Below are 14,130 nucleotides of genomic sequence, written 5' to 3'. Positions count from 1 at the left end.
CGGCTGACCGTTTAACAAAGCATCATTGAAAAAACTTATTTAATGCTAAAAAATGAGTTAGCTCCAGCGGTCTAAATCTAAATAAATAATAGTGGAGCTAATCAAATTTTGAATATGAATACCACTGAGCAGAGAAATGAAATGATGAATAAAATGTAGACGGGAACATCAGGAGAGCTCATCCTGCAGTAAAACAGGAACAGAGTTCATGGTGTGAGGTTCTAACTTTTTAAATGGCTGTGGATGCAGAGTTCCAGCATCATGTACTGAAATCTTCACAGACCTGCAGGAGCAAAAGGTCGCCTGCATTGATCCTGGTTAGAGTTAGACGTGGGCCATACCGGGTAATTTTAATCGATAAAATACCAAGGAAACACGGGTCAGAATCGCCGATATCAATACAGATATCGATACCGATACTTTGATATATTGAAGCTTGATGTATCATGAAACTGTTGACATTTTGGTGTTTTTGTGAGTTTTACTTTATTATTATATTTGAATAATAATAATAATCATGTTCTGTTAATTGTGTTGTTTTTTTCTAATCCACCTCTTGCATTATATCTTTCAATCCTTGTGTAATTTAGTTTGCTTTGTGTTCACTCGCCCGTTGTTGTAATTCTATACATTTCCCCGTCCTGGGATGAATAAAGGATTATCTACTGTTAGTTTATCTTAGCTAACACTTTTTAATTGGATAAATGTACTGGGTTCTTTCAACCCAGTACATTTAATTACAGTCTCTGAGTGGGCTTTAGTAACATATGATAGATAATATCTACTTTGAAAGTTAGCATGAACTGCTGCTGAGTCTCACTGACTCGGTGGTGGAGGAGATGTAGTGGAACGGGTCAGAATAAAGTCATCAGAAAACGATCAGAGGAAGTACTGGCTGGGAGCTAGAAAGAGGAGACTCTAGGAGGGAAGTATCTGTTTTTATTCTGGGCATCACTGCTCATCAACTCATGCAGTGTTTTATTGTCTTTAATTTAAATATCTGATGCGTACATGGTTGTTAATTCTTCTGTTGTTCAGAGAATGACCAAACCTAGAGTTTGTGAAAAGGGACAGAGACATTTTTACTTCTGCCTGCTGCTTTTCAAGCTAAACATTTATCTAACTGTTGTATTATTTTGTTGTTGTTATCATTATTGCAAATCTTTACAATGGTTCATATTTTTCTTTCTTTCTTTTTGTGTGTTTTTCTTTTAACGTTGGAATTGAATAATGTGATGAATAATTCATTCATCACAAATAGTTTGCTGTGTGAATTTTGCTATCAGTTGATTCCGTCCAATTTCCTCTGCTGTCAGTTATTTAAAAAACAGAAACATTGGGGTTTTTTTTATGTAGCTTGACGATTCCAGCTTGAACTAAAACAGAGAAGACGTTTCTTCTCTGTTGGACGTCACGGTCCACTTCATCATTTCCACACCAATGCGCTCCATCTCTGGTGTGAGCCCTCTGATGCTCCACCTGGAGGTCCAGGTCCAGCCTCAACTCGGCTATCTTCTTCCACAGGTCATGGTGTGCAACTTGTTTCCCTTTCAAAAACATTTTCTTCCCAAATGGATAGGTCCTCTTTCAGAGCCTGAGCACAATTATAACTGTCTGTGACAATTTTACCCCAGATCTGGAGGTCAGGGGCGAGCAGGATGTCTTCCCACCGGCCCCATCTGGTGTGATCGTTCCTTTCCTCAGGTATCACGTATGTACCTGGCTTTGTGTGGTCACTTTGAGAGGCTTTAACACCAGCTCTTTTTCTTCTGGGGGGTAATTCTTTTCTACAGATGACAACGTGTAACTCCAAATGGTCACTAACCCCCCCCCCCCCCCCGTTTCATTACTCACTTTAATCATGGCATCTTCATCCTCACAGCTGATTTCTGCAACCAGCCGTGATGTCAGGCTCCTCGGCTCGAGCCTCACACCTTGTTGAATTGCTTTCTTCAGCTGATCGAGGTCGTGTTGATTTGATGCAGTCCATTGTTTTTCAGTCTCTTCTTCTTTCTCTCCATCTTGTTTTCTCAGTCAGGCATACAGTGGCTTGGCATACTTTTGGTAATTAGGAACGTGATCACGGACGTAATTACACAGTCCCAGAATTTTTTGCAGGTCATGATTAGATCTCGGGGCCCTGATCCGATCCAGCTTTTCTCGATAACCCTGAGAAAGCCCCAGATCAGTCGATACCTGAAACCCCAAAAAATTTACCTGGAATTGCCCGAACTGACACTTCTTGAAAATTCAGCTTCAGGCCCGCTGCGGTGATCTTTTCGACGACCTTCTGCAGCCGCTCTAAATGTTCTTCTTCTGTGTCGTCCGCGATGAACACATCGTCGATGTACACCGTCGCTCCTAGGTCACCCAAAACTTCCATGACTGCTGACCAAAACATGTTGGGGGAGTTTTTATACCCCTGTCGTAGCCTTTGCCACACGTAGCTCTTGCCCTTATGGGTGAAAGCCGTTTTACCCTGTGACTGTTTTTGAGAAAAAAAATCCGTTTGCTAGGTCAATGCAGGATTTGAACTTTATGACCCTCTGTGTCTTCAGAGCTCCTTATAGGCCCGTTTACAGTACACCTAAAAACCGAGCCATGACGAGACCAGTCCGAGCTTGGATCAGTTACCCAAGACAAGCCGACCCGTTTACACACCAAGCTTATCTCGGTTCCCTGGTTGCTCCTCGCCTCCTAGTGGCGATCTGCAGTACTACCGCTCTCTGAGATTGAAGGCGGAAGCCGCAAAACAAAACGGCGGCGCCCGTAACATTCAGGAAGTTATGCTTGATATTGTGATATTTCGGTGTTTGCGGAGAGTCAGGGGAAGAAGGCAACCATTGGTGAATTTACTTGAGAAAGTTGGCTTTTTGGGACGTGGATAAGACAAACAAAAGTCTAATAAGGATTTACAGACGCCGGAAACATCGACAGACGCTGAGGTTCATCACGCTGCTAAGCAGAATCATCTCTGGAAATCGTGTGGCACGTTAAGGAAGCTAGTATTATATGAATGTCTGAAATTTGTCTGAATGGAGTGTGAATCGGGACGTGCAGCCAGACACGCCGGAAAAACCGCGGACAGTCAGCTGACTGTAAGGGGATGACGCGGTCTGCTCATGCGCTCTTTATCAGAAAACCGGGCCAGAAAAAAAACCAGGCCGAGACTTACTCAGGAACTGGTCTGCAGTTAGCGCGGTCCGGTTCAGTCTGCTGACCGTTTACACACAAGACTTATCTCGGTTACCGAGCTCGGACTGGTCTCGGCTCGGTTAAAAAAGTGTAGTGTCAACGGGCCTATGGGTTAATCAAGCTGGCTCTATTGGCCACTGTCCTGCGGTTAAGGGCCTTGAAATTAATCACCGGCCGCCAACCGCCTCCAGCTGACTCAGGTTTCTTTATCGCTTGAATGGGGCTGTTTGTGATGGGGTTGAGCTCCTCTCTGATGATTTCTAAGGCTTTCAGCTCCTTCACCCCCCCCCCCCCCCCTTCTATGAGGTGAACAAACTTAGTTCCCAAATCCCCACAATCATTCTTGAATCTGGCTACATTAACGATGATCTGCCGTAACCTCTCTTTCCCAGCCGGGGAGAAGTCGCTTTCTTTTAACTTCTGTTCTGTCATCTCTGGCACGTTTACAGCTTTATACCATTCACTAGCAGCTGGTTCTTCTGTTGTGGAGCCAACTTTTACTAACCTGGATTTTAATTTCTTCAGCCTGTGACCCACCGAGCGTCGGTACTTTCTCGGGTTGTCCAGTCTTCTTAAATCGGTTACTGTGATTAAATTGTGTGGACCCTTCACCCAAACTATCCCTTTCCAGGTCCCATACTGCATTTCCTCAATGGGACCCGTGTTCCCAGCCCAGACTCTTAAGGCCTGTCATCATAAAACTTACGTTCCAGGTCATAAGATAAGACGGCATCATTGAAATGTTTGCCCACTCACAAACAGAAGCCTTTACCTTAGGTTCAAGCTCGTCGTCCTACCCGTCAGGCCACACAACAGAGATGTAATACGGCCTCTGGCTGACATCAGGGACGAACGCCCGTCTCCCATCCTTCGTTTGCACGGGACCCCATGTTAGGTCCCTTGTGATCCTCTTGGATGCTCGTTAGATGTCAAAAACCTCCACTTCTTTCTTCTGCGCCTTGCGATGACCGATCCTTAGCGTCTTGTGACCCGATGCTGGAGGTGCAGGAACCGAGGTGACGCTGTTGCTGTCCCGGTCGTTGTCCTCTGATCCACTGAGAAGCCTGGGTTCGTCGTCCTCGCTGGGTGCGCTGTCGATCTCCTGGGCGACGTCCTCAGGTTCCTCCTCGTTCAGTGCTGTCATCTTGGCTGGTCCCGAGCTGCTTTCTGGTGACTTAATCGGCTGGAGGTTGAAGCCCTACTGTCAGCTGACAGTAGGCCATGGCTTGGGTACCTTTTCTCACTACTGTCTTTACTGCTGCTGCTTTTTAGGTTCTCCTCCGTGATCAGAGGAGGATCATCCTCATTTGACTCATCACTTTGCTCCTCTGGCCGCTGGCACTGGAGAAGACCAGTTGGTATGATAGTTGTCACTCCCGTCTGGAAGGCATTTGCTGGTTTGTTTCCGCTAATCTTTGACAACATTGTCAGCCCATCTTTCTTCTTACTCCTGTGCAAGGCCGGCAGGATGGTGACAATCACCTCTCTCAAGGGCGCGTCTGGGCTAATTGCCTTAGCTGTGGTGGTCATCCCCACCATGGTCACATTTTCACCATCTGTCCAGTTCATATGCTTAGTTCGGACCCCACTCACGCTCACCACAATCCTCCGACAGCGTTTGTTGTTTACTGCAGTAACACCAGCCCCCAAAAGGCCCATCAGTTGTTCTTGATATCGTTCCAGATCTTCTCCTTTGGAACAGGCTCTAAATGGAATGTGGATTACTAACCAGTAAGGGAGTTCTGCGCCGTAAGTGATCATGATGTCCCCTGGCTGTCTGCTTTCTCTGCGCTTCTCTCTCACCATGTGTTGATAGTCCTGGCCAGCCCGCTCCTTCAGCTGCTTCCTGAAGTTGCGATCATACAGCTTATAATCGTACGAGGTGATCACCAACAATGCATCTCCCTCCAGGTCCCATGGCTCCGAAGCAAGCCTGTAATAGGTCACACCATGGGGGTATGGGGTGCATTGAGCTGAAATCGGGATGGGGTCTAAACCCCTTTTCATTCTCTTCGTGTTGGACTACATTGAAGTTTTTTTCTTTCTTTCTTGCCTGCTAATTTCTTCTTCCGGAGACTGTGACTGTTCCTCTGAGTCTTGTTTGGAATCTACTTCTTGGAACTTCGGGATGGTTCCCAAGACCTGCCCTCTCACGGGCAGAGAAGCCCGCCGTGTGGTGCTACTCATCTGGGGACGGAAGTCATGGCTCGTGGATGGTCTTGTGGAGCTCAATATCTCCAGCAAATCCTCCCCTAGATAAACTTCTGTGCTGTCTGGGTTACCTTTCAGTTGAGTGCTGATGTTATCTAACCTGTTGTCGATGCTATCGAGCTGTTCTTCTGCCCGTCTCACCAAGTCTTTCCCGGGCACCTTTGCATTAACCCGCCCTGCTTCTTTTTCCTCATCAGAAATCACGGTCACTTCATCTTGTCAATGCGGTGGTTCTGGTGAAAGAGAGCCTTGCTGTGGTGAAAGGGGTGCTTCGCCGACTTCAGACTCGGTGTCCTCATTTCTCCTCTTTTCATTCATCACTTTGAACAGGCTTATCCTATCCAATTCTGTCATATATTAGACTTTCTGGGGCGCTGCTCTGGTGTTCTCGTCAATCAAATATCCATTCCATCCCAGGACTTTTGACACCATTTTTATCAATGGATCATATTCGACAGATGGGCGGTAAAGGGATATCACCTTCCATTTCTCCCACTTTTCCAGGACGTCAGCGAACCGCTTCAGCCAATGCTGTCTCTCTTCACTGTTGCGGTTTGGTCCCGGATCCTCCAACACCGTCAGTCTGAGCCCATGGTACAACTGAGGCACTTCAGAGTAACCTCTCTTTTTACAACTAACTCTCATCATTACTCTTGCTGTCCCTTCAGCGCCGCTGTGGCGACCGAGGAATAACTTATTTATCGACAAGGTCCGAGTGTCATAGCCTTTTCCGTGAAATAAAAATTCAGTGTTATAGCTTACTTTGAATCTTCGTGGAGCAACCGTCTGTCCCTGGGATTCTCCTGGATCTGCCCCGGATACCTCCCTTCCAGGGAGGTCAACCGAGAACTGGGATCGATTCTCTTCAATGGCTTCAGCCATTCTTTGTCTTTGTCGTCTCGAGTTGTCTGCTACCCAAAGCCTCTCCTTGAGCTGTGGAGCAGGGATGGGTGCAGACTACTGGCTACTTTATAGGTCAATTACCCTCAATAAAGCTCATCCCTCACCTACACCGACGGTAGTTACTGCGAGGGTTGTGACTGACGACAGGAGCCAGCCACCAACAATCCTACTCGCCTTCAGATTGTTACAGGTTGTGGTTTATGAAGCAGCCTTTCTACTCCCTACCACTACTTTTGGGGTCTCCTTATCTCAGGGCCCCACATTGGGCGCACCCTGACGATTCCGGCTTAAACTAAAACCCCCCTCCTATATCCTTTCCTATTTTGGGTTAAAGCTCAGACCAGCTGGGGTTCTAAAGAGTATTACCCTGTTTAGAATTCCTGTGAGACCTTTTAGCTAGATAAGTAGGACACGACTGATCTACTAACCACCTCCATCCTAGGGCCACACCTTTCTGCAGTGGACAGGTCAGGCAACCTAGTAGCCTGAAGCCACCTGTTCCCCGACCACCACCCTTGTTAACGGTGGCTCCTACTTTAATACATCGGCACTTGTTACACGATCGGTATTTTTTAAAGACTCAAAAGTCCCTAAGGGTGTTGTTTTAAAGTTTGGGCTACAGGTAACCTTTTAAGACCTCCTAAATATTTCTAGAACCACGCACCATGACTGTTTTACAATCATAGAGGAACTCAGAAAAATGTTGACTCAATAATTGAATGTCCACAACTTCGAACAAAATGTTATATGCTTCTTTAATTAGTACGCTTTAGCAGGGGATTAGCAGCAGCATTAAGCAATTTAACATATTACAAAATTGAACTTCTAATCAACTCCCTATATCTTATCTAAGGATGCTTACAAAAGCATTCAGGAGAGGATTTTAAATTTGGAGGAGCAAACTGACCCGAACTTCAGATGGAATCCCAAAGTGTCTTTGATTGCTGGATAAGGAGTTGTTCCACTGAACAACGTGCCTTCTCTTGATGGCAACCCCGATGTCCCACTAATGTCCCGTTCACAAAGACTCATGCCTGGAGCCCTTTGCCTTGATGTCTGTGTCTGAGGTCCGTCTCTTCGGCTCGACAAGTTGGTTCAGCTTCAGAGCTGACATCTCACGGGTGCAGCTCACATCTTCTGGACATCTAGGATCTTCTCATCAACCAGGTGAAAACCACAGCAGTTCTTCTTGAGAGGTTTTGCAGATCGTTGGCCCCGAATTGTGGAAAAACACAAAGAATAGATAATGGGACTCAGTCTCGGCGGTTCTCAGAGACAGGGGCGCCGTGTACTTCCTTTGGCTCAACGATCGTCCTTCCGTCTTGGGTCTTCTTTTCTTCTGAGACTGAGCAATGAGCACACAAATCACCCTTCTTTTGTGTTGAGAGAGCCGTTGGGAGGTTGCAAACCTCAACCCCCCCTTTCTCCACCGAACACTTGCACCAAGTCCCTTACCACCTCATAACCTTTTCACCCTACGCAGGTCGACTCAAAAGGTCTCGCTCCTCTTTCTCCGACCCCAGGCAGCAGGTCATCGAACCAAACCCTCTGGTTCCACTTCCTCTTTTCTTCTGGGCAGATTTCCTGGAGCCAGCGGCTGCTCTCCTTCCAAGTGCTACTTCCTCTTTTCCAAAAACCTATTTTCTCCTTAGCCTATCTGACACTTGGACTGCACTAAAATAATCATAATTTCACTCATTTAATACATGAATGCTTGATCTTTTTAAGAAAGAAAAACAATCAGTCAAAACTTGCAATTCAATAAAGAGAAAACAATCAATTTAAACACACAATTAAAGAGCTCTTTATGTTATCTTTTTTACATAATACATTTAATGTCCAAATTATCTCTTGATTTGTGAATGATAGAGAATATGGTTGAGCTCACCACACCACCGATTTTAGAGGTATTTTAAAAAGCTGCGGCCGATACATGAACTCTTGCTGTTATATTTACAAACATGTGTATGTTGACCTCATGTATGTATATTAGGGACATGTTTTCTGCTCTTCCTGTAATTCATGAGAACAGAAAAAGGATTAGTTTGATTTTCTCCTCTAGACACTTTGGTTTGTGTTTTATTTTTCCCCTTTCAGGATGTGTTTTGGTCCAGTTATCTCCTCACTTTGCATTGTCACTTCCCTTTTATTTTCTTCCAATCTAAGTTTATTCATTTATACTCAATGTTTGCACACTCTGAGCACTTGTAACAGAAACCAAACACCTTGATCATTATTGTGTGTGCCACCAGCCGGCCGTCACTTTTCTGTGTTTCAATCCAATCCAGCCTCAAAAAGTGAAAGTTAATGTTTTATGTCTTAGCCTGGCTGAACTTCTTGTAAAAGTGACACGTTTAAAATACAATACAACATTTGGCAACGTTTAGACGGACAAACCTTTATGTTAGCTGCATAGCCACATTATTTGACCCTTCTTTTTTTTTTTAAATGTATACGTCAGCAACTTACTCTGGTTGAATACAAAGATTTTATGAAAGATTATCACATCCTGCTGGTGTATTAGTTGTTATTTTTGGTATTTTATGTTTTGTTTTTGCTCAATTTCTTAGTATATAAAGCCATTCGTGTTTATTTTTAATAAAAGAGGAAGTATGAACGTTGGTGTTCACTGAAGCGGACGTTAATCCTGCCGAGGCTCAGATGTGATGCAGAGTTGACTGACTGAGTAAATGTTCTGATATGAGGCCCTTAAAGTTGCTGTAGATCATTTATTTAATTAAAAACCATTGGTCTTCGATCACACTGAGCTGCTGCTTTACTGCGAGGCATTGCAGAGAGTCAGGCTCGGTCCGGCATTATTTAATATTGTTTTATTAAGTAAGCAAACCGGCATTATGATAGTTATGTGATACTGGCACTAAATGGAGCCACATCTGTTTATATCTGCTAATCGCGCCCTATGCTGGGGCTATTTATCCACAAAAAGGACCATCAAAACACTATCAGGATGGAGGCCTGGTGTATATAAGTTTATTTTATCGTGATTGCACTTCTTTGTTTTTTAAATAAGCATATAACATGGCTATGTACCTTTAATGTTACACTGATAGATTCTCTTTGCTGTTCCTTTTTCTAAGCAAACAAATCAACCTTGAACTCCACGGAGAATATGATGAGAGGTTTCTTTATTGTTCCCCAATGAGGAAGTTACACACTAGATTAGTAATGAATAACTAGCAACAATAATCTAAGATGGTTCTAAAGCAACAAAGAATAACCTTAAAGGCAAATAAATAAAAAGAAAAAGAAAGTATTGCACAATTACTGATAATACGGCATGTTCAGATAAAAAACTGCAATGTTAAAGTTAAACAATGGAAAGACAGCGACCGATTCCCACAATGAAGTGAGAAAAATAAGAAATATGCCTGATTGTACAAGCAAACACCTCAGAAAACCTGAAGCAAGTAGCATCCAGGTTGGAGAGACGGTGTAAATGATTTATGATCAGATCAATGCGAGTTGTACAGCACAATCCAGAAACAGGACAATTCTGTTGAACCGGTGTTAGAATGCTGTGAACACTTAATGAGTTTATATCTAGTTCTTCTCAGAGGTCCACTCACCTGAAGATCCAGACAGCAGCAGTAAGACAGAAGACAGCAAGGACTCCAGAGTAAATCCACTTCAACCTCATAGGAGACATAGTTACAAAATATTGGGTCAGAATATTGTCCCAGGTCAAACTCTATAGAAATTATTTCAGTTGTTCTCTTTGTCCTCTGCACCAACAGGGATTACACCTGTCTCTGCTGCAGTCTGGCTGCTGCACTGGATGATTTCATCCTGACCGTCTTAAGCAGATTGGTTGCATCATGGAAAGCAGGAAGTAGTGGACATCCATAAAGCACCTGTGTTACCTGTTCAGCGGCTATAGAAAACTGGTATGTACCGGCCACCAGTTTCCCTGGTGTGTCATCTTTTGTTTGTGTCCTTTTATGCACGCCCAATTACATACTGCTGCTCATTAAATGGGAGGGGCACTTAGCGCAGAGCACAGCAAGTTCTGCCTTCAGCTACACAGCAGCAACCTGCTGCTCCCTCAGTCATCAGAATCCATGTTGCAATCATAAATAAAGATGATTATTATCAGGAACAAAGTTCAATATCTATGTCTTCCTTTCAGTAAGTGAAACTCATAGTTTCACATAGGTTTTTTTTTTATTTGTTTTTTTTTAGGAAGGGTGGGGGTTTGTTAACTGGCAGGAGCACGGATGATATTCTGGGGAAGAGAGGAAAGTTACCACCATGTGGAGCAAACTTCCTTGATTGTCTCTTCCAGCGGAATGGAGACTTTTTAAAAGAACTTGAAATCATCTTTTATTACGGGCTGATTCTGAAGACTCTCTCCTCCTTTTAGACCTGGCAGCTGCATTTTGAGTTGTCCTGTCACTGAAATGTGCCGTACAGATAAGCGTGCCTTGCTTTGCATGTGACGCTGCTGATCTCAGCATCTTAACGTTCCACCTGGGGCATCGTGACGTCGGTGCTGTAGTGATGTTCAGCTCTTTCTCTGGAAGCCTCGTCTGTTTTTCATTCCCTCTCCTTCGGGGAGTTACCCAGGTTTATTCTGCATGCTGCCTGAAGGCTTCCTCTCTGCTGTCACTCTGCAGGGTTCAGCTCTCTGTCTGCTCACACTTTAAACACCCTCAGTGGACAGATTCATGGGGGACTCTATGACAGAGAGCTGGTCAGGTCCAGCTGCAGCAGATCACCCCCCATACCCCACCCTTCACAGCTGGGATGAGCTTCTTTTTAGACCAAACATGTTCATCTGTCCAAAGAACTTTACTACTCCTGGTTTTTGTCTGTCTTCGCTCTGGTAGACTTCAGCCTGCCCTTCATGTTTTACCTTGCACAACTTTCATGGAAGTTAACGCCGTGCAGCGTCTTTCTCTTTGTAGGGCAAAGCAGATTTATTTGTATAGAAAAAACAGAATAAAAGCAAGTAGGAATAAAATGTAGAAACAAAATAGAACATGGAAAAATAGAAACTAAAAGCAAACAATAAAAACAGTTGGACTACAAAGTTGAATTAATGATGTTTCAGTAAAACAGTTTAACTAGAACAGTTAAAATCCTAAACAAATGTGTTTTTAATCTTGATTTAAAGGAACTCAGGCTTTCAGCACTTTTACAGTTTTCTGTGAGTTTGTTCCAGATCAGTGGAGCATAGGAACTAAATGCTGCTTCTCCATGTCTGGTTCTGGTTCTGGTTCTGCAGAGCAGGCTGGAGCCAGAAGACCTGAGTGGTCTGGAGGGTTGATGCCCTGATAACAAGTCTGTGATGGATTTAGGTGCTAATTCAGGGATTTATAGACTAACAGAAGGATTTTAAAGTCTATTCTCTGAGATCCAGGGAGCCATGGAAGGACTTTAGAACCGGGTCCATGTTCTCTACGTTCTTAGTCTTAGTGGAAGGACTTCAGAACCGGCTCCATGTTCTCTACGTTCTTAGTCTTAGTGAGGACATCAGAACCGGGTCCATGTTCTCTGCGTTCTTAGTCTTAGTGAGGACTTCAGAACCGGGTCCATGTTCTCTACCTTCTTAGTCTTAGTGAGGACTTCAGAACCGGGTCCATGTTCTCTACGTTCTTAGTCTTAGTGGAAGGACTTCAGAACCGGGTCCATGTTCTCTACGTTCTTAGTCTTAGTGAGGACTTCAGAACCGGGTCCATGTTCTCTACGTTCTTAGTCTTAGTGGAAGGACTTCAGAACCGGGTCCATGTTCTCTACGTTCTTAGTCTTAGTGAGGACTTCAGAACCGGGTCCATGTTCTCTACGTTCTTAGTCTTAGTGGAAGGACTTCAGAACCGGGTCCATGTTCTCTACGTTCTTAGTCTTAGTGAGGACTTCAGAACCGGGTCCATGTTCTCTACGTTCTTAGTCTTAGTGAGGACTTCAGAACCGGGTCCATGTTCTCTACGTTCTTAGTCTTAGTGGAAGGACTTCAGAACCGGGTCCATGTTCTCTACGTTCTTAGTCTTAGTGAGGACTTCAGAACCGGGTCCATGTTCTCTACGTTCTTAGTCTTAGTGAGGACTTCAGAACCGGGTCCATGTTCTCTACATTTTTAGTCTTAGTGGAAGGACTTCAGAACCGGGTCCATGTTCTCTACGTTCTTAGTCTTAGTGAGGACTTCAGAACCGGGTCCATGTTCTCTACGTTCTTAGTCTTAGTGAGGACTTCAGAACCGGGTCCATGTTCTCTACGTTCTTAGTCTTAGTGGAAGGACTTCAGAACCGGGTCCATGTTCTCTACGTTCTTAGTCTTAGTGAGGACTTCAGAACCGGGTCCATGTTCTCTACGTTCTTAGTCTTAGTGGAAGGACTTCAGAACCGGGTCCATGTTCTCTACATTCTTAGTCTTAGTGAGGACTTCAGAACCGGGTCCATGTTCTCTACGTTCTTAGTCTCAGTGAGGACTTCAGAACCGGGTCCATGTTCTCTACGTTCTTAGTCTTAGTGAGGACTTCAGAACCGGGTCCATGTTCTCTACATTCTTAGTCTTAGTGGAAGGACTTCAGAACCGGGTCCATGTTCTCTACGTTCTTAGTCTTAGTGAGGACTTCAGAACCGGGTCCATGTTCTCTACGTTCTTAGTCTTAGTGGAAGGACTACAGAACCGGGTCCATGTTCTCTATGTTCTTAGTCTTAGTAAGGACTTCAGAACCAGTGTTGTATAGTAATGAAGTAAAAATACTTCACTACTGTACTTAAGTATATTTTGGAGTACTTTATACTTTCCTCAAGTACAATTTTTTTGATAGATTTATCTTTTATTTCACTATATTTCCGAACTTAATTGCATACTTTTACTTCCATAGATTTTCAATGTTTGGTTTAGTTACTCATTACAAAAAAAGCGAGATTGAGAGAGAGAGACAGAGACATTGACCTCACCTACTGATAACGTTTCAGATGTGTCTATCAGCAAATATACCACTTCCTGTAGGTTAACTAAGCCTGGTTTATCACTTAACCATGTTCTTAGTATACACCCTCTGTGCCTGCACTTGGTTGTGTATAATTTTAAAGTGCATAGCACTGATCTTACTTGAAGGAAAACTGAAAGCTTACAAAAAGGTTGTATGTTCTGTCTAAACTTGGTCTAAATTTCTCCTTCACTTGGTTGTTTTTATTATTTTCATTGAATTTGACCTTCAAACTTTACCAGAATCTAAAAAATGCCAAACTGCATCTACCTTCTTTTACTTTTTACTTATACTTTTCATTACATTACTTGAGTACATCTATTTTTACAGTAATTTTCATAATTAAGTACAATACATTTCAGATACTTTAAGACTTTTACTCAAGTAACATTTCAGTCAGTGACTTGGACTTTTATCAAAGTCATATTTTGGAGAGGTACCTATACTTTTACTTGACTCTGAGATTTCAGTACTTTATACAACAGAGTTCAGAACCGGGTCCATGTTCTCTACGTTCTCAGTCTTAGTGGAAGGACTTCAGAACCGGGTCCATGTTCTCTATGTTCTTAGTCTTAGTGAGGACTTCAGAACCGGGTCCATGTTCTCTACGTTCTTAGTCTTAGTGAGGACTTCAGAACCGGGTCCATGTTCTCTACGTTCTTAGTCTTAGTGAGGACTTCAGAACCGGGTCCATGTTCTCTACGTTCTTAGTCTTAGTGGAAGGACTACAGAACCGGGTCCATGTTCTCTATGTTCTTAGTCTTAGTAAGGACTTCAGAACCGGGTCCATGTTCTCTACGTTCTTAGTCTTAGTGAGGACTTCAGAACCGGGTCCATGTTCTCTACGTTCTTAGTCTTAGTGGAAG

At 43.7% G+C, this 14,130-nt stretch overlaps 1 protein-coding gene across 2 annotated transcripts in view; it reads right to left on the bottom strand.

The window, feature by feature from the left end:
- The window catches only part of LOC118560516, a 41,125-nt gene extending 30,901 nt beyond the window's left edge, over positions 1–10,224 (bottom strand). Inside the window, exon 1 of one of the 2 annotated variants that reach the window (XM_036131553.1) lies at positions 9,897–10,224. In XM_036131553.1, the coding sequence (XP_035987446.1) occupies positions 9,897–9,976 (80 nt within the window). In that variant the 5' untranslated portion in view covers positions 9,977–10,224. The remainder of the gene's footprint in view (positions 1–9,896) is intronic. The other variant, XM_036131552.1, reaches the window with a different exon arrangement.
- Positions 10,225–14,130: the final 3,906 nt, after the last annotated feature.

Source organism: Fundulus heteroclitus, unplaced genomic scaffold, assembly GCF_011125445.2.
Source record: "Fundulus heteroclitus isolate FHET01 unplaced genomic scaffold, MU-UCD_Fhet_4.1 scaffold_44, whole genome shotgun sequence".
Taxonomy (NCBI): domain Eukaryota; kingdom Metazoa; phylum Chordata; class Actinopteri; order Cyprinodontiformes; family Fundulidae; genus Fundulus; species Fundulus heteroclitus.
Note: the sequence above shows the minus strand (reverse complement) of the source record. Positions and strands in the feature narration are given on the sequence as shown.